General features: G+C 37.9%; 1 protein-coding gene and 1 pseudogene across 1 annotated transcript in view; one reads left to right on the forward strand and one right to left on the reverse strand.

Moving 5' to 3' along the window:
* ANXA10 (annexin A10) overlaps positions 1-22,292 on the reverse strand; it is a 100,081-nt gene that overhangs the window by 32,748 nt on the left and 45,041 nt on the right. The window contains exon 3 of the mRNA XM_025922230.2: positions 20,232-20,326. Within this exon, the coding sequence (XP_025778015.1) occupies positions 20,232-20,326 (95 nt within the window). The remainder of the gene's footprint in view (positions 1-20,231; positions 20,327-22,292) is intronic.
* On the forward strand, positions 46-410 carry LOC112859042 (small ribosomal subunit protein eS27-like pseudogene; annotated as a pseudogene).

Genomic DNA, 22,292 nt, shown 5'->3' on the forward strand with positions numbered 1-22,292 from the left:
TTTTTTTTTCTCAATGTGCATCATCAAGAGATACAAATCTTGATTAAAATATTAGCTATTTTAGCCTTTCCGGCGGTGACGACTTGCCCACGAGAACATGCCCCTGGCGAAGGACCTCCTGCACCCGTCCCCGGAAGAGAAGAAAGCACAAGAAGAAGCGCCTGGTGCAGAGCCCCAACTCCTACTTCATGGACGTGAAGTGCCCAGGGTGCTACAAAATCACCACCGTGTTCAGCCACATGCAGACGGTGGTGCTATGTGTGGACTGCTCCACCGTCCTGTGCCAGCCGACAGGAGGAAAAGCAAGGCTCCCAGAAGGATGCTCCTTCAGATTGAAGCAGCACTAAATGCACCCTGAGTCAACATGAGTGGGGAACTATCCCAATAAACAGATTTTGGATTAAAAAAAACTAGCTATCTAAACTTTAATTTCAACCCCTTACAAATTTAAAATGTAGTATATTTTATATAAAGAGGCCTGTGCCCTTAAAATTATTTCCATAAATAATTTCCCATCATTTTGTTATTTTAAAAATCTAGGATACAATACTTCTTTTCTTAATGGTCTCTTCCAGATTAAAAAAAAAAACTTTTAAAAAAGGAATCAGATATTCATGTAGGGGATCTATGAGAGTCTGCAACAGATCGAATAACTTTTTTTATTTAAAAATTACTAAGTAATTTTAATCACTCTTCCTCTTCCTCACCTTTAAGTCAAGTCTACCTTGCACAAGTGTTTGAAGGGTGAAGTCAAGTAGGAGTGGGACTGGGGTCTGGACAAGCTACATTCAAACTTCAACTTTGCCCTTAAGATCATGATTTCTGTCCTAGACATGGAAATAGAGAGTTTAACTCCCTGACTATACTGTTCTGGCCAGGCTTTCTTTGCTTTCTCAATCCTCCGCCTGTTCACCCTCTCCCACGCCCACCTGTAGCTCCTTCCCAGTAATAAAGTTCTGGCTAGTTGGGCTAGCACATGATTGAGATGTTTCCTTCAATGTGGCTTGTGATGTACCTCTTCAAGAATTTGTTCTCTCATTACAACACAATTAACTTCAAAACTAACGATAAAAGTGTATCTAGAGAATCTGAAATATTTGGAAATTAAAAAATATACTTCGACACGATGCAAGGATCAAATAATACATCACAAGGAAGTTAGAAAATACTTTCAATTTGATGAAGGTGAAAATGCAACATGTTAAAATTTGTGGAATGCAGCTAAGATAGTGTTTGACAGTAAATTTCTAGCTTTAAATATTTATATTAGAAGAAAAACATATGAAATGAATGATCCAAGATTCCACATCAAAAAACAAAAACTAGAAAGGGTAAATTAAATTCAGAATAAGAACAAAGAAAATAATAACAGGATCAGAACCCAATAAAACAAAAAATTGATAAATACTAGAAACTGTTAATAAAATCAAAATCTGATTCTCTAAAAAGATCAGTAATGCTAATAAAATTTTAATTGGGCTGATTAAGAAAAGAGAGGGGTGCCTGGATAGCTCAGTTGATTAAGTGTTTGACTTTGTCTCAGGTCATGATCTCATGGTTCTTGGGCTCGAGCCCCATGTTGGGCTCTGTGCTGACAGCTCAGAGTCTGGAGCCTGCTTTGCCTTCTGTGTCTCCTCTCTAGCTGCCCCTCCCCTGCTCATGCTCTGTCTCTCTCTCTTTCTCACACACATACACACAAAAATAAACATTAAAAAATTTTTTTTAAAAGAGAAAAAAGAAAATACAAAATATCAATATTGGGAATGTAAGAGTGGCTTGTTTTTTTTTTTTTTTTAACTTTTTTTAACGTTTATTTATTTTTGAGACAGAGAGAGAGAGCATGAACAGGGGAGGGTCAGAGAAAGAGGGAGACACAGAATCTGAAACAGGCTCCAGGCTCTGAGCTGTCAGCACAGAGCCCGACGCAGGGACTGAACTCACGGACCGCGAGATCATGACCTGAGCCGAAGTCGGACACTTAACCGACTGAGCCACCCAGGCGCCCCTGTAAGAGTGGCTTGTACAAATACTACAGACAAAGGAAAAAAAGAGAAATATTATGAACAATTTAATAACATTAAATTGTATTAACTAATTTGTCTTCGGGAATAGTAATTAGTGATTCATCACTTACATACAACATCCGTGCTCATCCTAACATCCTCCTTAATGTCCCTTGTTCATTTAGTCGATCCCTCCATCCAACACCCCTCCAGTAACCCTCAGGTTATTCTCTGTATTTAAGAGTCTCTTATGGTTCATCTACCCTTCTGTTTTTATCTTATTTTTGCTTCTCTTCTCCCATGTTCATCTGTTTGGCTTCTTAAATTCCACATAAGAATGAAATCATGTGATATCTGTCTTTCTCTGACTGATTTCACTTAGCATAATATACTCTAGTTCCATCCATCTTGTTGCAAAAGGCAGGATTTCATTCTTTTTGATTGCCGAGTAATATTCCATTGTATATATATACTACATCTTCTTTTTCCACTAATCAGTCGATGGACATTTGAATGCCACTAAATTTTAAAACTAGTTGAAATGTGCCAATTTCTTGAAATATACAAATTATCAAAGAAAACTCAAGCAGAACTTTATACTCAATCTGAAGTTCTTTATATTAGTTAAAGAAATTAAGTTCATAATGAATCCCACCTTGCCAATCTTTAGACCCTGGTGCAATCACTAATAAAATCCATCAGACATTTCAGGTAGAAATCAAATCAACTCTACACAAAATCTTGTAGCAATAATAGATGAAAGGTGACTTCTCAATTTATTTTATGTGGCCAGTATTGCCCTAATCCCGAAATCCAAAAACTTCACATGCAAAGAAAATTGCATGTTGATATCCCTTATGAACACAGATGCGAAAAAAATGTGGTATATCCAAATTTTATAAATTAAATCCATCAGTATGTATAATATGTCAAAGGAATGATATGTAATGACCAAGTAGGATTTGTCCAAGGAACGCAAGCTCAGTTTACACTTGAAAATCAATAAATACGATTCCTCGTTTTAGCAGTATAAGGAGAAAAGCTGAATGATGGTATCAATGGGTGTAGCAAAGGCATTTGAAAAAGGTTAACACATAAACATAAGAGAAACTCTTAAGGAAGAATGAATAGAGGGGATTTTAAATTGATAGAGGGCATTTATAAAAATGAGATGATGCCTAGTAATGAAAAATGAATGCTCATATCCTAGGACTGAGAACAAGGCAAAGACACCTGCTCTTACTACGTGTATGTTATTCAATAGGTATATACCTAAAAAGAAAAGCTAAAACTCTAATGCTTGTAGGAGAAAGCATAGGAACAAATCTTTGAGTCGGTGTAGCAAGGAATTCTTGGACAGTACATAAAAGTAACAACCCATAAATCAAAACAAAACAAAACAAAACATGATGAATTTGACTTTGTCGAAATAAAAACTTCAATTCTTCTAAGATCACAGGTGTCACTCACATATTTGACAAAAGACTTGTGCCCAGCAGGTATAAAAATTTCTTGAAACTCAATAATGAGAAGACAATCTGATAAAAATACTGACAAGGGATTTGGACTGATACTTAACCAGAAAAAATAAACAATTGGGGAATAAACCCATAAAATGATGCTTAACATTAGTCATTAGACTAATAGGAATTAAAGCCACAATGAGATAACACTACACGTTCTCTTCAGTGGCTAATATTACAAAGACTGATGATATCAGGTATTAGCAAGGATGTGGATCATTTGGAACTACCATATTAATACTGGTAGGAATATACCACTTTAGAACTCTTGTAATTTCTAATAAATATAAACTGCATGAAATCCACTCGCAGCATTAACAAATAAATTTAAAGTTTATGAATTCAGAACATGAATGTTTATGGCAGCTTTATTCATGACAACCCCAATTGGAAATCACCCAAATGTCCTTCAACAGGTGAATGGATAAACAAATATTGGCATATACATATGTGGAATAATACTTAGCAATAAAAAGGAAATGAAATGAACCAAGAGTCCTACGACATCTATGGATGTTAAGAACTATGTGCTGAGAAAATGAATCTGGACACAAAAGAGCACATATTACATGATCCTACTTATAAAAGTTCTAGAAAGACAAAGTTAATCTACAAATACAATACAAGAAAAGAGAAGAAATCAGAGGAGATCACAGCTGGTGCTGTGAGCAAGAAGTTAGCAGAAGATGGCCTGCAAAGGGGGGGAAACAAAATTTTGGGGTGTGAGACATGCTCTATATTTTGATAGTGCTTGTGGGGACATGAGTGAGAACTCATCAAAGTGTACTGAAATGAGTATTTTATATAACTTGTGCCTCAATATTGTGGATTTTAAATTTTATCTTAACATGTTATTTTGGCATCTACAAAATGAATGTTTTCTAAAGCTCCTATTTATTTAACTCTTTCAAATACATCCTCTACTATATTTATGTGTCATACTAGTTAATACCCAGTTTCAAATTGTCATCTTATTTAATAGTTTTTAGCATTGTTTTCCACACTAGAGTTATACACCCATCATTAATGCTGGTGCCATAAAACAATGATTCTTTAACTGGGCTGGGGTTGGGGGCCATATGAGAATCCTAGGTGAGAGGAAGTGTTTGAAAAGCTCTTTGGATGAGTAATGTAACAACCTGCCTGAAGGTAGGATGCTTGTTCTTTTATTCCAACTGAGCATTACTGAAATGGAGAAAAACAGGACATAATGCAGTTAACTCTAGCTCTCAACAAACATTGAACTGATTTGAAATCTCAATGTTTTAAAAGACACTTTGGATGTCAGTTATTCCAATATGCCTTCTAGTTCAGAGAGAAAAGGTCCTAAGAATGGAGATTTATTTATTTTTAAAAAAAAAAATTTTTTTTTCAACGTTTATTTATTTTTGGGACAGAGAGAGACAGAGCATGAACGGGGGAGGGGCAGAGAGAGAGGGAGACACAGAATCGGAAACAGGCTCCAGGCTCTGAGCCATCAGCCCAGAGCCCGACGCGGGGCTCGAACTCACGGACCGTGAGATCGTGACCTGGCTGAAGTCGGACGCTTAACCGACTGTGCCACCCAGGCACCCCAAGAATGGAGATTTAAACAGAAGAGTGTGGTGATTGTATTAACCACTAAGATTTAATGTTTACTCTCTGTCAGACAGGATTCTGAGTATTAGAATAATTGTAATAACTCATTGCAACAACCCTATGAAATAGGAAGTATAAACATCCCATGATATACGTGAGAAAATCATGGCACATAGAGCTTAAGTAGCAAGTTTCACGTAGCTAAACAAGTAAGTGCAGGAGCCAGGATTTGATATCAGCCATTCTGGCCTTCTTGTCTCCTTTTCCATGTTATGTAGGCCATAGAAAGCCACTAGTGATATATCAGCAAGGTGATGAACATATCATATAGGTGGTAAATGTAGTATTTATGAACTTTTAAATGTAGCGGCAGTGCATTGAAGGTTTAAATGCAAACGGGTCAATGTAATATACTTTTATTGTGAGAAGATATTGGTACTTGGCAGTTGATGGAAAGGTAGAAACATTAAAATTATCTCTTTTATGAGCCTTTCTATAACTCTAAGTGAAGCTGATTATTTCTTTGCCAAAACTTCTCTAGCTTTTCATTTATTATACCAGATTTTCATGACTATATTATATGCATTCATTTCTCGCCAAAGTCTGTCAGGACATGGACTTTCACATAAATTTTACTAAATTCATTTATCTATCTCTATATCTATGTATCTATATATCTCACAGTACTGAATATATGATGTTCAGAGTATATAGTATATATAATTGATAAACGAATATATAAACAAGTGCAAGAATAAATGAATGAATGCTCATTCATTTAGAGAGGACCCTATCTTACTGATTATTTGTAAAGGATAAAGTCAATGTTCAAGCTGACAATCACTTGGGTATTGCAGGCAAGTACTTTATTTAATCTTTAGTTACATTTCTTTGATCACCATCCTTCCCAAATATTTATAACAACATCTTCGGTTACTTTACATATTATGCCATCCTATGGTAATACTGAACCCAGATTGTACGCATTCCACTGGAAACTGAGATTAGTAGTGCCACTAGATGGCGCTGGCATATCTTTGTTGCGTAACTCAGGTGTGCATACAAGGGAGCACGTGCATGACATGGCTATCGAAACGGATTGTATAAAAGATGTCAATGAAATTATATAATTTCAGTGAAACAAACAGTATCAGACATCATATAATGCCATTAGAGTCTACCAGCTCTGGAGGTAAAGTATTTAGGTTTGAATCCTGGCTGTGGAAAGTAGCAGCCGTGAGATTGCAAGTAGGTTACTTAACGTCATTGTGTCTGCTTCCCTATATGTAAAGTGAAAATAACAGCATCTACTCACGGGTAGATCCAAGTATAAAAATATTTAACTCAAGTGAAATCCTTAAATTTTTTTCTGGCACGTATTAGGTACTGAAAAAAATGTCTTTTCTTCAAAAATTATTAAATAATTTGCTGCAGATCAAAATGGCTAATACCGGACTGTCTCCCACTCTTTCCTCTTCCTTTCTTTCTGTCTCTCTCTTTCCACATCAGATTTTATCTGTTATATTGTATTTCCCACAACTTTTAATAATATCCAATTGTCAGTAAATTCTATTGTCTTGAAACGGAGGATTTCTTACCACTTCTCACTGCTACAGACCTCATCCAGGCCACAATCCCCACTGTCCTGTGTTAGTGTATTAACCTCCAAATGAGTTTCCCTTCTGTCTTTGCCCCTGACAGTCTCCCCTCAACACACAGGACAGTGTGATCCTGTAAAAATACAAATCAGATCAGTCACTCCTCTGCTGGAAATGCCCTTTCCCACTCTATACTCCAGGATAAACTACAACTGCTTTTGTGTAGTTGATCTCAGATTAATAACAGATCTATTTCCGCCTCAGGGCCTTTGCTTTTGCCCTTCACTCTTCCTTGAATGTTCTTTCAAGTGGCTCACCCTTCCCTGACTTCTTAATGAAGCTTGCCTTTGTCACACTGTTTTAAATTAACCCTGGTTTCCCCAGTACTTGCTATGTTTCTTACCAGGCTTTCGTTTTTTTTTTTTTTGTTTTTTTTTTTTTGTTTTGTTTTTTTTTTTCATAGCAATGTTACTTTCTAACATGATACATTTTACTACCTTTTTTTTTTTTTTTTTTTTTTTTTTAACCTGTCTCACCCAGGTAGAATATAAGCTCCATTATGGCAGGGCTTTTGGTCTTTTTTTTTCATGGCTACTTCACCAGGCCCTAAGAATGTGCCTGCTACAGACTAAGAACTTACACAAATTGTTATAAAATGGACAAATGAATGAGGACCACTTATAATTCAAGAATTATTTGTTTGGAGTCATTCTTGGCCATTCAAAGATGAACAAATCAAAGTCCCTCTACTCAAGCAGTTTTATTTAGTGGAGGGGCAGAAACACAGAAATTACAATTACTTTGCTATGCAAAATGTGCTAAGTGCTATTGTAGTAGAAATTGTATGATATCATCAGGACATCTGGAAGGAGAGATTACTTTCTGTGGGGAAAATAAATATTGAATAATATGTTTAAATAGTTAAACTTTTCGTGGTCAAAGAGGAGCCTTCAAATAGGTGCTCTAATTAAAGCCTTAAATTCTGGCTTGGAGTTATATAAATAACTTTGTGGATGCAACCTTTGGAGTGTTACTTTCCTCAGCCTGACTGCCTCTGCTTTCGTGTTTGCCAAAGATTTGCCCTAAAGGGACTCTGTGGGAATCACAGCTTGGCCTTGCATTAAGCTAATGACTACTTGCTTTTCAAATTGAGCTGTTCTGTGCTACTGATGAAACTGTAGATTACCCATGGTGCAGCTCTTCTGACCACTCCATTTAAACTAGAAGTGAAATGGCAGTTTCCTCTTCCTTGTTCTTCACGCCTTTACATAATTATGTGTAATCAGGGGCAAGAAGTAGACATATGACTAACATTTTGCTTGTCTGATTATGCTCAGGGGAACATTTTTATATACTTTTAACTTATATGCCTTTTACTCTTATCGTAAAAAAGGATACTTGCTCTTTAAAAACTCAGTGATGTAAGCCTATATAAAGTGTGCCCAATATTCAATTCTACCTACCCCAATATTCATTGTGTAAATATTCACATGGTTTTATATTATATTATAAAAACATTTATGCAAGCTGGATCATCATAATAGTAAGTGAATATTCTTTTATAGATATTTTCATAGTTACTTAATGATTCAATTTTCATTGGAAATTTGAGCTAATTTTTATCTGTTAATGATGATAATGCTTTGGTCTTCTGGAGAAACCTAGTATATTAAAGCTAAAACCCTCCCCTCCAAATACCACCATAAAAAAATAACACACACTGTTTTAAGTATGCTTGATTTCAGAATAAAGAAACCCCTGGGTGTAAAATCCAGGGGATAAAATGAAAACCAGAGGATAAGCAAATCAGCTGACCCTTGGAGATGATTTTGCAGGTGACTTGGGAGAATAGAGATTGTTTTTGAGAACTATTTGTTTTGGATTTCAGTGCTCAGTGTGGAACATTATATGAGGACAGGAGAGCATTTATGGGGCCAATGTAATACAAGGAACTAACTAAGTCTGAAACCTCTGTGAGGTTGGGAACCTCAAAGGATTATACCTTCAGTTAAAGTATGAACTAGGAAAAAAAAAACAGCACTCAACATTGGAAGATGAGCAGAAAGCTCACCTTTCATTGTCTGGGTTAAGAAGGAGGATATTTTCCTTGAGAATCCAAAATAATAGAGCTGTGTCTCCCTTGGGCATGACTTTTAAATTTATTCTACTGTACCCGATGGGCTGAGAACTCCATGAAGAGAAATCATCATGAAAGTTAATCCAGGGCTGGTGATTCTCCTGGGATGCCAGGAAGAAGCAAATGCCAGACAAATCTAGAGAGATTCTCTGACTCTTCAGGGAGGAGAAAAAAAACCTCACTGCAAAAGATGAGCATCACTTTAAAAGTTCTCACAACAAAAAATATCTGGTATGCACTTAGAAGCAATTTTCCAGGAGGACAGACAGTGGACTCTACAAATGGCAGAATTAAAACCCCGTCAATTTGAGACAATTGATAACAATCAGAAAGAACACTATGGAAAAAAAATCACACTAAAAATGGCAAATAAAATTCTAGAAATGAAAAGCTTTTAGAATTTAAAAACACAATATATATGAGGAGTATCTAATAAACAACTGACTTGGAATTAATGAATTGGAAAAATATCTGAAAAAGTATCTAAAAAATTCCACAGAGACAGGCAATAAATAGATGATATGAATATAAAGTTAAGAGACTTGGAAGACTGAATGGCAAGAACAAGCTTTTGTTTAATAGGATTTATAGCAGGAGAGAATGTGGACAATACCAGGGAGACACTACTTAAAATATCATATAATATGTGAATCTTCAGTTATTTAGATAAAACCTATTTACTAATATCGTGAAACTGCAAAATATTAGGATTTTTAAAAATTGTTAAGGCAAACAGAGAATTAAAGGTAATCTATAAAGGAAAACTCTTAATGAGAGAATGGATTTCTCAAAAGTTATCAGTGAAGGCTAGGAAAAAATTTAAAATTATATCTACAAAGACCAAAGAAAAAGTGACTAGCATTCAGCCTAGAATTCTATAGCTATCTAAGTTAATATTCAACCATGAAGAAAAAAATAAATAAAGCTCTTCCTAAGGAAAAGAACTGAAATAATTTAATAATTATTTATGATTTCTAGAAAAAAAAAACTGCTAAAAAATGTCCTTTGGAAAAATGACATTGAGGCCAGAAACATGGAGTTAGGTATTAGAAGAAAAATGAAAAAAGAAATAAAAAATTGAATATAACTGAAGAAGCATTAACTCGTCAAAGCATAATGATGATTAATTTGGGGGAGTATAAAGCAAGGTAGAATAAAAATACTCAACAATAATAGTATGCTGCCTGACAAATTCCCCTAGCTCTTATGTTAATGACAGGCAAAGACTTAAGAGTTGTTACCATGAAGAATCCATTCTTCATGTACTACAGAATCCATTTCAAAGAGGACTCATTAAAAACCATTTCAAAGATTAGCCAACTCCAAACCAGTCAAAAGGACCAAATTCTGTGCCTGCGGCCAGAAAGAAATGTGGCTCTGGCTACTGAGTCCAGAGCGCACAAAGTTGAAACATGGTTTCAACAGTGGTGAATTCCCCACCTGACGTAAAGCTTGTGTAGGCCAAAAACATTGAAGTTCCTTTGATCAAGGTGGACACAGGTGACATACCGAAAATGAACACCTCACTTATTGTTGCAGATCTTTATCCCCTCATGTGCCTTGTCTTTCCTTCCCTTCTACTGTAGCTTCTGTTACTTTCAGGAGAGTAATAATTAGGAGTGGGACCAAGGTCTTCCTGTCCCACTGTGGACTAAAGGGTTCATGACTGTCTGAGTATGTTGGGGGACTTTGGGGAATGGAAGGACTGAACTTTTTATGAGTTCGTTGGCTATAGCTGCCAAGGTAACCATTCTATGTGGACCCATTGGTTGAATTTGGGTCCCCTCCAAATTCAATTGATGGATGTGGGCAAGGTTTGCAGTGGAAAAAGGGAAACTAAAACAACTTATTATTGAGGTCCTTTGGGCTAATGTCACTGTACCATAATCTATTGTTGAATATGGCTGGAATTTATGTTTATTTGTTTCTCTTGGGAATGCTGAGAAGTACCAAAGAGAATGCTCTTGATAAGAAATGAGCCACATATAGTGCTCTACCTATAGCAAATATGGGGAAGGTCTTATAACCCTAATAATTCCTATCTGCTACACAACTCTGTGACAGATGGTTTGCCGATGGGAACCTCTGGCAAGAAAAGGCAGCATCCCAGAGGTGCCTCTTGGCATTTTAAACTTGTCACCTTCTTCATACAACTTCTGGTTATCACTTTTAGAAAGCAGCAGTTGTTGCTTGCTGACTTGCTACTGGATTCTTGTAGAAATTGAATGCCTGATGTATGGAGGCTTGTGACTTTTGTGCCTGATAGTCTCATTTTGATGGGTCAACTGGGACTCAATGACTAGCAAAGTGGGAAGAAATCAGCAAGTCTCATCGAATGGAAATGGCACACTGAAGAAAACAGCCCGCCTGGCTCCAGGAGCATCATGAGTTTACATGAAAAAATGGCAGCTATTCCTTTGAGGAAACTTTAACCCTACTCTGCTGCTTGAAACAAGATGCTGAATCAATGCGGACTTCAATCAGTTGCCCTAAGTGTCCTGACCTGGTTTATTGATGGTTCAGCAATAGCTGTGCAGAACCAAAAATGGACAATTTGTGTTCCATGGGCAGAAATCAAGAAGATTTTTTTCATAGTTCTGACCAGTATCCTTTGTGATAAACATTTTATCTTTTTACTCACTCTTGGGCTGTTAAGCCTATCTCTTTGGTTTAACACTTGGGAAAGTACAGATCCCACATGAAAAAGCCTCAAAGGTTTCTTTGTGGCTGTAGTCTGTCAAAATAAACTGTGGTTGCTGGTAGGAACTTTTGTGTCACTTGCATAGATTTGCACACTAAGGGCTTTTTCCTTGATGAGCCCAACTAGAATCCAGCTACTAATCAAGCCTGTGTTGCCCAGATTATGCTGTTCCTACCTGGATCCATCATCATACTGGACATGACAATACATATACCATCATAAAGCAGGCATGTAGTATTTTGTGTATCTGACACCAAAGTTACCATTGCTTGCCACTGTTGTGAGTCTAGTCAAACTTGATTTGCCTTATTCATTGTGAAGGAAACTATCATTCACAGGGCTTGGCTGATGTATTTCTTCTGACTTGATCCCCTCTTGAGGTTACTAGAAGTCCTTTTAACTATTGTCACTTTTTCAAGTGATAGCGCTGCTGTCCCTGTTCAATCAGCTGACTCTGGACACAATTATGGTCCTTGAAACTAATCTGTGTCATGTGTTTGACTTTCCAGACTACCTGGTCTAACCATGGTATAGTTTTTATTACAAAAGCCACTCAACAGTAGACTGATGATCAAGGTATTTGATGGATCTTCCATAGTCTCCACCATCCATAGGCTTCTGGTATTGGTGATAACTGATTGATTCAATGAGATTTCTGAGTCTGTTTTCCTTACCTCTTTCTGATGTACATAGTTTAGTAAGGCAGTTGGTCACTGAATACAGTTTTCCCTCCTGAATAATAATCATAATGAAATGGGGGGAGAGGGTTATTGGGATGTTATGATATCATGATCTATCTATCATCTATCTATCTATCTATCTATCTATCTATCTATCTATCTTTCGTCCCCCATTCCTGGCACAGAGCTCCTAAAACCTTGTAATTTCCTGATTGGAGTGAGAGGAGCATCTTTTGTTATTCATAGTAACCCCTTTTCAACCATAATTGAGTTTATGCTAATGAGATGATCTTAGAAGAATGGGGCTAGTTGCCAGAGGAACCAACCATGTGATTATTGGGTTGTAACCCTCAGCCCTACTCCTGATCTCTAGGGACTAGAGAAGGTCTGGAGACTGATTTATTCAACAATGATCAATGAATGTTCGATCAATCGTGCTTGTGTAAAGAAGGCTCCATAAGAACTCTGACTAAAGAGGTTTGAGGTGCTTTCAGGTTGACAACCACATCAAGGTGCTGGGAAAGTGACATACCCAAGGAGGGCATGGAAATTCTGCATCCTTTCCCATGTACTTTGCCCTATATATCTCTTCCATTTTGCCATTCCTGAGTTGTGTCCTTTGAAATAAACCAGTAATCATGAGCACAGCACTTCCCTGAGTTCTGTGAGCCATTCTAGCAAATCATCAAACTTGAGGAGGGGCTGTGGGAACTTATACTTTACAGCCAGTCAGTCAGAGTATAGATGACAATCTAGGACTTGTAGTTGGCATCTGAGGTGGGGGGTAATTTTGTGAGACAGTCCTTGCCCTGTAGGGTATGTAGTAACCCTGGGTCGTTAGTATTAGAATTGTTTAGTTCGAGGAAAAGAATCCACACATTTGGTGTCAGAAGTGAAGTGTTGAATTGTGTAGAAAGAAACAGGAGTTTTCCTATAATTATGCAGATAAATTTTGAAAATTTGGGATTCTACCCTGACCGTTCTCTGGGCATGATGATTTTTTTTCTCTTAACATTGTCAACCTCAAGGTGTGCTGGTTGGTCTATACTGTGGGTGGTAGCCTAAGCAAAAGTGGGTGAAGAATTTCAAAGAATTCTAGTTCAGCCACCAGAATATCTCTGGACTCTTTAGAGCCTTGGATCATAAGGATAAGTTGAGTACACTGCTTGTGTGACATAGTGTGTTTTTTAAAGTTTTATAAAAATGCCTTTGTCCCTCCCGCACCTGACCCTCCCAAAAGAAAGTTTGGGATGTGAGTTGGAAATAATAATAAAAATGCTGAAGTTACAACTACAAGAAAAGTGACAATTTTCTTTTTCTTTTTTTTTTTTAATTTTTAATGTTTATATTTGAGAGAGAGAGAGAGAGAGAGAGAGAGAGAGTGAGCATGAGCGGGGAGGGCCAGAAAGAGACTGAGACAGAATCTGAAGGAGGCTCCAGACTCTGAGCTGTCAGCACAGAGCCCAATGCCAGGCCTGAACACATGAGCTGAGAGATCATGACTTGAGCTGAAGTGGGACCTTAACCAACTGAGCCACCCAGCCACCCCAAGAAAAGTGACATTTTTCTAATGGTGGAGCAAGAACAACAACCTTGCATCTGGGGAGGGACTACCTAATCACACCACTTTGTATTGAAGACAGCCCCAACTCACTGGCCAAGATTGTTATGGATGATGGACTTGCTCTAAACTTCCCTCTTGTGGGCAAAGGTGAAGTCTGTGCCATTGCTAATACATCCTGCTGTATCTAAGTAAAAACTTCAAACCAAGTGGAAAAGTCATTACTAAAACTTAAGAAAAATCCACTCAGCTTTTTAAGATAAGTCCTGATGATTTATGGAATTGGTTGAGTTCATTGTGTTCAAACCCCTGTGGCGGCATTGTTGGAATCAATACTGCCAATTGACCTCCCCTTGTTGCTTGAAATCCTTTGATAATTAAATGTTGTATGAGACAAATTGATGGATTTAGTCTCAGCCTTTGTTAGTCAGAATAATAGGAGTGGTTTAGGGATTGGTGTGTTCATAGAAAAGAAAGTCAATAGTGAAAATGGCATAGAAATCAGGGGTGAGGTTGGGAGACAATTTTCTGTAGGCCTCGTGTTTCTAAATGTTATGCAGAGTGAGGCACTGACAGCCCTTTGTTCTAGACTAACTTTCCAAGGATGTTCATACAGTGAATAGCATCATGAGAGAGATAGTGTTTCCCTTATGAGCAATGGGCAGCCATGCATTCTGCCCATTAAAACTGATTGAAGTTTCTAATCTCATGGCTTCTCTTCTGCAGTGCAACTCACTGCATATGCAAGCGTTATCTGGTCATCTTTGCTTAGACCTTTGGGATTAAAGCTCAGGGAACTGTTGCAAAAATTCTGACACTCTGGCGACTGCTATTACTCAGAGTGATAAACTGTATTTTGTCTTTGACCCAGGACTCTCCAGTATCTATGTTAACTTGGTTGGTTAGCTTGCTATCTTGTAGGTTAAAGTCTCATACCTTTCACAGTTTTGGACACAGACTGTACAACATAGTGTGAAATTAATCCACATATTCGGAGAAAATGTTTTTAGTCTACATACACAAAAAATAACTAATGTCCAAATTATGTAAATAGCTACAAATCAATAAATGGCAAACTACTGAAAGAAAAATACAGAGAATATAGAATTAACTTAAAAGGAGAAGAAACCAGGATGTAAAGAAACATGAAAAGATGCTCAACATTATATATTATCAAGGAAAAATGCAAGTTAAAACCATGGAGAGATCCCATTTACATCCATAAAATTGGCCCAAACTTCTTAAGTTTTATGAAGATTTGAGGGAAATGGGAGCCATTATATATTTATTGCAGGTGAGAGTGCAAATTTACAGAACTGTTTTAGAGAGTGTTTTGAAGCCTAATTAGGCCTGGATTTAGCAGTATCTAATTTTCTTTCTCCTTTCTTCTTACTTCCCGCCCTCCTTCCCTCCTTTCTTCTCTTCTTCCCTCCCTTCCTGGCAGAGATTGTATGCTATTTTCAAGAGAAATAATCGTTCAGGCTGTAACAAGCATATACAGAGGTTTTTCTAAACTGACAAAATTTTTACTGATTCTATAGAAAAGCTTCTTGAAATTATAAATTATTTTCCTGGTAGTTAAGTTTCATCAAAAGGGGTGTATGTAACTCATTATATAATTGAAAGTTAAAGTAGTTATAGTATTTCAAATTACTTAATTCATGCTTATAAAATTGGTCTGTGATAAATTATGTAATGAATTTAATAGCCTTTTGAGGCTAAAACTACATCCACCCCCTCACTTCTACAGTGAAAGTGAGGATAGAGGAAAAGATACCATACTTCTACTGGCACGAGTGACATGATAATTCTACCTCTGAAGTAGCTAAGGTAATTTTCTAGCTGGCTACTTCCTAGGTATGTTGACAATTCAAGATCAATATTTTTAACCATGAACCTGAGACCTAATAGGAAAAAAAATTGTTATGAGAACAAGATGGATCTGAAGAGTGAACTTGAACTCTTCATACATTCACATCTCTGTGTTGAGTATCAATTGCATTAGTCTACTCAGGCTTACCATAGACTAGGTGGCTTAAACAATAGAAATTTATTTTCTCACAGCCTGGAGTCTGGAAGTCCCAGATCAAGGTACCAGCACGGCTGATTTCTAGAGAGGCATCTTTTCTTTATTTTTTTTTTGGGGGGGCTTACAGGTGGCTGCCTTCCTGTTATATCCTTGCATGGCCTTTCCTCTGTGTGTGCACTCCTGGTATCTCTTCCTCTTCTTATAAGAACACCAGTCCTATAGGATCAGGTCCCCACCATGATCACCTCATTTAACCTTGATCATCTCTTTAAAGGCCCTGTCTTCAAGCATAGCCACTTTGGGGGGTAGCGCTTCAACATTTAAACTTTGAGGGGATGCACTTGAGTCTGTAACACCAGCTATGTGCCTGCCACTGTAGTGAACAAAACAAAGATGCCTCTGCTTGTGGGGCCTGAGCTAGGGGGAGGTGGAGTACAATAAATAATAATTATAATATGTTAATAAATTATGTAGCTTGTTAGAGGGCAGTAACTGCTATAGAAAAAAGCAGAGAAGGTGAAAGGGATCTGGAGTGCTGGCATAGGCTTTGGGGTAGGTGACAGTTTTTTTCTTAATCTTTTAAAAAATGTTTATTTACTTTTGAGAGAGAGAGAGAGAGAGAGAGAGAGCATGAGTGGGGGAGGGGCAGAGAGAGAGAGAGGTAGAAACACAGAATCTGAAGCAGGCTCCAGGTTCTGAGCTGTCACCACAGAGCCCCAAGGCAGGAGCTCAAACTCACAAACTGCAAGATCTGAGCCCAAGTCCGCCACTTAACCAACTGAGCCACCCAGGCGCCCCAGGGGAGGTGACAGTTTTAAAACAGGGCAATCAGATTAGGCCCTTTTGAGTAGCTGACATTGAGCAAAGCCTTGAAGAACATCAGGCAGTCAGCAATATAGATATCTCCTCTTGTTAAATCTGGTGTTCATTCAGTTGAGAACAAGAGGAACTTAGTGAGAAGCTTTGAAAGACATGATTCAAAGTCAGAATACCTTGGGGCGCCTGGGTGGCGCAGTCGGTTAAGCGTCCGACTTCAGCCAGGTCACGATCTCGCGGTCCTTGAGTTCGAGCCCCGCATCGGGCTCTGGGCTGACAGCTCAGAGCCTGGAGCCTGTTTCCGATTCTGTGTCTCCCTCTCTCTCTGCCCCTCCCCCGTTCGTGCTCTGTCTCTCTCTGTCCCAAAAATAAATAAACGTTGAAAAAAAAATTAAAAAAAAAAAAAAAAAAACAAAGTCAGAATACCTTGGTTTAAGTTCTAACTTTGTGTGATTCAGGGCAAGTTAGCCGCTGCACTAAATTACATAACCAACACCACACTTTTAAGGAATTCCAGATGCCAGGACATTCCAGAGCTGATCATCCCTGTTTCAGATGAAAACTGAAAGAACAAATTACTTCAGTGATGCATTGGAACCCTATTCGGGGATCACTGTCTAATTGCTAAACTTATCAGGTATGCGTAGTTTATCTGCTCAGCCCCAGAGGCCTTTCATTGCTCCCTTGGTTTCACTACACTGGCTGTAGCATAGTACTTGCTTTGGTGTGGAAGATCAAGAATGACCTCATTAATTATATTGATAAATATGTCAATCAGAGGCATTCCAAAAGGCTTTTCATTTGACTGTAGGGATTAGTGTGGCTTGGGCAAGGAAAAGTTGTTGATGAAATTCAGCTGTTCTTCACTAATGTAAAATATCAAGAATTTATGGGCCATGCCTAGAATTGCACTTTGCTCAGCAGCTAGGAAAATAATTCTGTGAAATCTTGATTGTCCATACCAATAAAAAATAAAAATATCAAAGACTAACATACAGGAAATCTCACCACAGAAAGGGAAAGGTAGCAAAAGAGACACCTTGGCCAAATGGAAGAAGTAATTCTCAAAGGGAGCAGCAGAGGAGATCAGGAAGCCCTAACTGAAGATCAGGCCAATTGACCTGGGAGCAGCTAGAGCAGGGAATGAGGGAAAAGAGAAATTTAGGCAATCTATGAATATTCATTAAGTATAAAGTGGATAATACAGGGATGTCCCCTCTTCTTTTTTAAACAAAGTGTAAATAGGCAGAATATAATTCCTTAGATTCCCTTATTCTATAAATGAAATGCATCTTCTTTGTTAGACCCTGGACTAAGCTCTGGAGAGTAGTAGCAAATAACCTAGTCCCTGATTTTCTAGAGGATTACTGTCTAGTCATCAAGACATGACAGTAAACCCACACGACCCAGCGTGACAAGGCCCCATTATGTACAGGGAACTCTGGGGCCCTGGAAGGCAGCACCTAGCCCGGGGCAGAGGGTGAGTGAGACAGGTGGGGAAGATTTATTGGAGCAGCCAAAACTATGCCTTCACACTGTCATTCAACAAAGATAATTCAGCAATCTCGGCATGATAGATAGATATTTGCGCTCAACTCGAGGGATGGATGAAATGCATTCCAACTTTAGAGGATTTGGACTCTGGTAAAGGGAAACACGTACAGACAAGTTCACTAGCATGTCATTAGGTACCAAGGGGGAAGTTATATAAAGAATGCAATAGCAGCACAAGTCTGTTCCACTGTGTTTGGGGTTACTGGTGTGAGGAAATGCCCGGTATCTGGGGAGATGAACAGGTGTGCAGCTTGGGGAGGTGGGGAGTCAGGCCACTGGAGTAGATGAAACACCCTGAATGAAGGTAAGGGAGCAGGCACAGATAAATTGTAGAAATATAAGTAGATCAGTTTGGCTGCATTTGATGGCGTGTGAAGAAGGGGGAGAGGGCTTAAAATAGAGAATAAAAGCAAGGCTTTGTTGGCCCGGAGAAGGCCTTGGTTTATTCCGTGGACCTGTGGATATATATGTAAGGGAGAAACAAGATAAATATTCAGGAGCTAAAGCCAGAAAGCAGAAATCTAGAGATGGAATCATTCTGGCTTCAGTATGGAGGATAGTTAGGAGTAGGAAGGCACGAGGGTAGCAGGTATCAGTTAGGAGTTTCACATTAGCCTGGGCGCCAAATGAATCAAGACTGTGTTAGTGAGGAAAAAGAAATACGAGAGGAAAACTAATTTTCAAGACATGATAACTGATTGTATGACAAAGATATTTTGGAGGAAAGGGGCCTGCATGACTCCTTTTCATCTGTTGGTGCAATTGGGTGATTAGCCAAGCTTTTCCACGCGGTATGGATTATTCAGCAGAAGGTAGAGTTTAACAAACTTTACAACCATTGAAAGTATAAATTGCTTAATAGATTTTACATTCCTTGAGTGGAACTACTACATTTTTAATCGTTTTAATCTGTTCTAGTGTAATTTTGTAGAATGTGATGAAATAATGCTTCAACCTAAACTAACCTGATGTATAAAATGTATGTAAACCTTTGGGTTAAAAAAAATACTGAAAAATGACCACTGTTCTAGCGGTATGCATATTAAAACAATATTAGATTTGCAATGCTACAACTTTTATGGTTTTTTGCATTCTCTTTCAAAAGAAAACGAGCACTGGTGTTACTGGAACATAAGCTAAGGTAGCAGTTTTACTTGGGGGGGGGGGTTGGGAAAAAGCATAACTGGCTTGCTTCCGTGGCATAATTCAACTAATTTCACCAGTAGTGGTAGCTTCTTCGATTATTAGTTTATTCTACAAGAGAGGGCTATCCTTTATTCCTGTATTATAGCTGTTCAAAGACTGAGGTTTAGAGATGGAGTGAATTTATAAGAGCTAACTCTATCGAGAAAGTTTTATGATAGTGTTTCATCAATAATGCTCAGTTGACAAAGTAATTGCTATTTCAGGCCCTTTTGGCCTGAAGAGTTTTTGTTCTGAATCTGTGGTTTAAATGCATAACAAAAGAAAGGAATCTTTAATGGTACTTGCTTTGAAATTAGAATGTGATTACTTTAAAGCACTAAGGATAGTTTTATTGCCTTAAACTATTTTTAACTGCCATTCTTTTTTAATGGTCTCTATAACTGCATGCTGTGAGAAGAAAAGCTAGTACAGAATTCACTTTGGTTGAGAGTTAGGTGAAGACCTGTGGGGAATTGCAGGACAGATCTTATTTTTTTGACCTAGTGATCATTAGCCCTTTCCATGCCTTCCCTAAAGCTTGACACAGGGGTGTTTCCAGCGCAACATTTTTAGCCTAATTGGACCAACCAGCAGTGTAAGGCCACCAGAACTTTCATTTTATGAAGCTGAGTGATTTTTGAGAAAGGACTGATGGAGTCAGTGTGAACATGCCTCACACATAGATACGTCTTTCTTACATTCCTTGAAACATGTTAGAGGCATAGGAACTCTGTGTCTGACATACAGTGGAGTCTGAGATCTTTGTAATCTGCAAGACTGAAAAGAATAACAGTATCTGTTTTCTGAGAGTGTTGTCATTTCCCAGGAGTTTGTCCTAGAAATAGGTCAAGATGAAGAGACCCTACCCGGCCATACATGCTCTGATATGCCTCTGCAATCATCAGCCTTTGTGCGTTACAACGTTGAGTTAGAATGTCGATCAGCATGTCTTTGTCACAGCCTGGAAAAGAATAATATTTGAAGATTAGTAAAGTTGCTACTTTGTAGTTTGGAAGAACCCATTATCTAAGGATCAAAAACCATTGTGCGAGCATTTTCCCTGATGGTACTTTAAAGCAGTGAGCAATTTTAACTAAAATTGGAAATCACAGAGCAACACTTGATGAAGGCTTGGTTCTTCCTATCTCTCAATTTGGTGCTATTACTACAGACTTTCCTTTAAAAGGATCCAATTAAAAAATACAGAGGAATAAAAAATATGGTCTTTCTTCAGCCATCTCTCCTACCCCACTGAAAAAGGCTTCCTTGACTTTAGGCTGATTGGTGTTTAAAGGAGTACATCTTTCTCATTTAAAAGATCCTTCCTTGTGGAGAAAGAAATTATGAAAGTACAAGGGATGCGTACCCTTGTGCGGGACTGTGTGAACCTCTCATGGTTTGCACGGAATATGGTCTCTCTGTCCTGCAACCAAGGCTGTTTCTGGGCTGTATGAGGCCTCCATTTCCTTATACGCCAATTCATTATACTGATATAACACCCGAATGCACAACTAGTTTAGATAAATTTAGTTCTGATTACAGTCATAGCAGAGTGACCAAGAAGGCCTTAACATTTGCCTCAGCTTGACCAAAATTTAGACAGGTTTCTTTCTGACTGTAAGCCCTTGCTTGATCTCCCCTTCTGAGAGCATTTACTTTGGAAAACTTGCAACTGTAATTTCGTTTTCCTTTGAGATATAAATCTTCTGTCAAATCACTTGCCAGTTTACAATCCAGAAATGTCTTTCCCAAAAACTTGGGAGCCATCCCTTTGAAATATAATCATCAAGAAAGATAAGAATCCCTATCTCCCAGTCTCCGTGGGAGGGTTAAGAACCTAACTTTCTTAAGTACTAGTTAGCAAACACAGATGGCCTAATCACATTGACAAACACCCCCGACTCCCAGAGTTCTCCAATACTTTCAACTAGTTCACTGCCCTCCTACCACTCGGCTTAAAAACTCTTGCCATTTGTTTCAGAGGAACTGAGTTCAATCTTTCTCCTCTGTTGGTAAAGTCTTGATTTCTGTTGCAATAGTCTTGAATAAAGTCTTCCTTGCCTGTTTAATTCTGTGTGGTACAACTTTTCTTTGACAAAAGAAGATATTTAATGGAGATGAGGAGAAAAATGAATTGAAAGGCTAGAATGTTAAGCAGATCATCTTTTGGGAAATTAAAGCCATTCTGGATGCCCTTAGGTTCTTAGGAAAGCTGAGTCAGGTGCTGAAATATCCAGTGAATGAGGGCTAGTGACTAGAATTTACATAGATAACTATGCCCAGTGAAACAAAAGGAAGAGGAGGATGTTTTATGCAGGTGAGAGAAATGATCTGAAGGTGTAAAATGGAAGGAGAGAGGCAAAGAATCAGCTCCAACAACTGAAATTTATGGTTTGTGAGAGGCAGAGAGCATCATATTCCCCTGGGGTTAGCTGGTTAATGCGTTGGACTCAAAGGATGTTAAGTAGTTCTGTAGGAATCTGTTAACTTCATGATGGGAATTCCAAAGCGAACAAATTTTTAATAATAAATAGAAGATTTTTAAATTATATCTATTGTCATTTTTACTATGATCATACTTATATAATTATTATATTCTTCTGCTTTTTGTTGTTCCATTGAGATTATCTACAACCTACCTCTGACTGAATCTTCATTTTTCAAAGTGCTCATACCAATTCTTGCTCATTTATTTTTCCAGAATATTTCAGATTAACTTAATATGGACCTCAAAAATGTATTAAACATTTTTAATTAAAATAGCTAAATTTAGGAATCCATGTCGAAAGTTGTGTTTTTGTCACTGTATTTGCTAAGCTATTTCGGTGTTTTTCTTTTCTAAGAGGCTTAGTAAAGGTTTGTAGAGTTTTTGAAAATGACAAGAAACTTTATTTTGTTAAAAATATTCATATTTGCGGGGCTCCTGG

This window comes from Puma concolor, chromosome B1 (assembly GCF_028749965.1).
Source record: "Puma concolor isolate L17-30 chromosome B1, mPumCon1.1.hap2, whole genome shotgun sequence".
Lineage (NCBI taxonomy): Eukaryota > Metazoa > Chordata > Mammalia > Carnivora > Felidae > Puma > Puma concolor.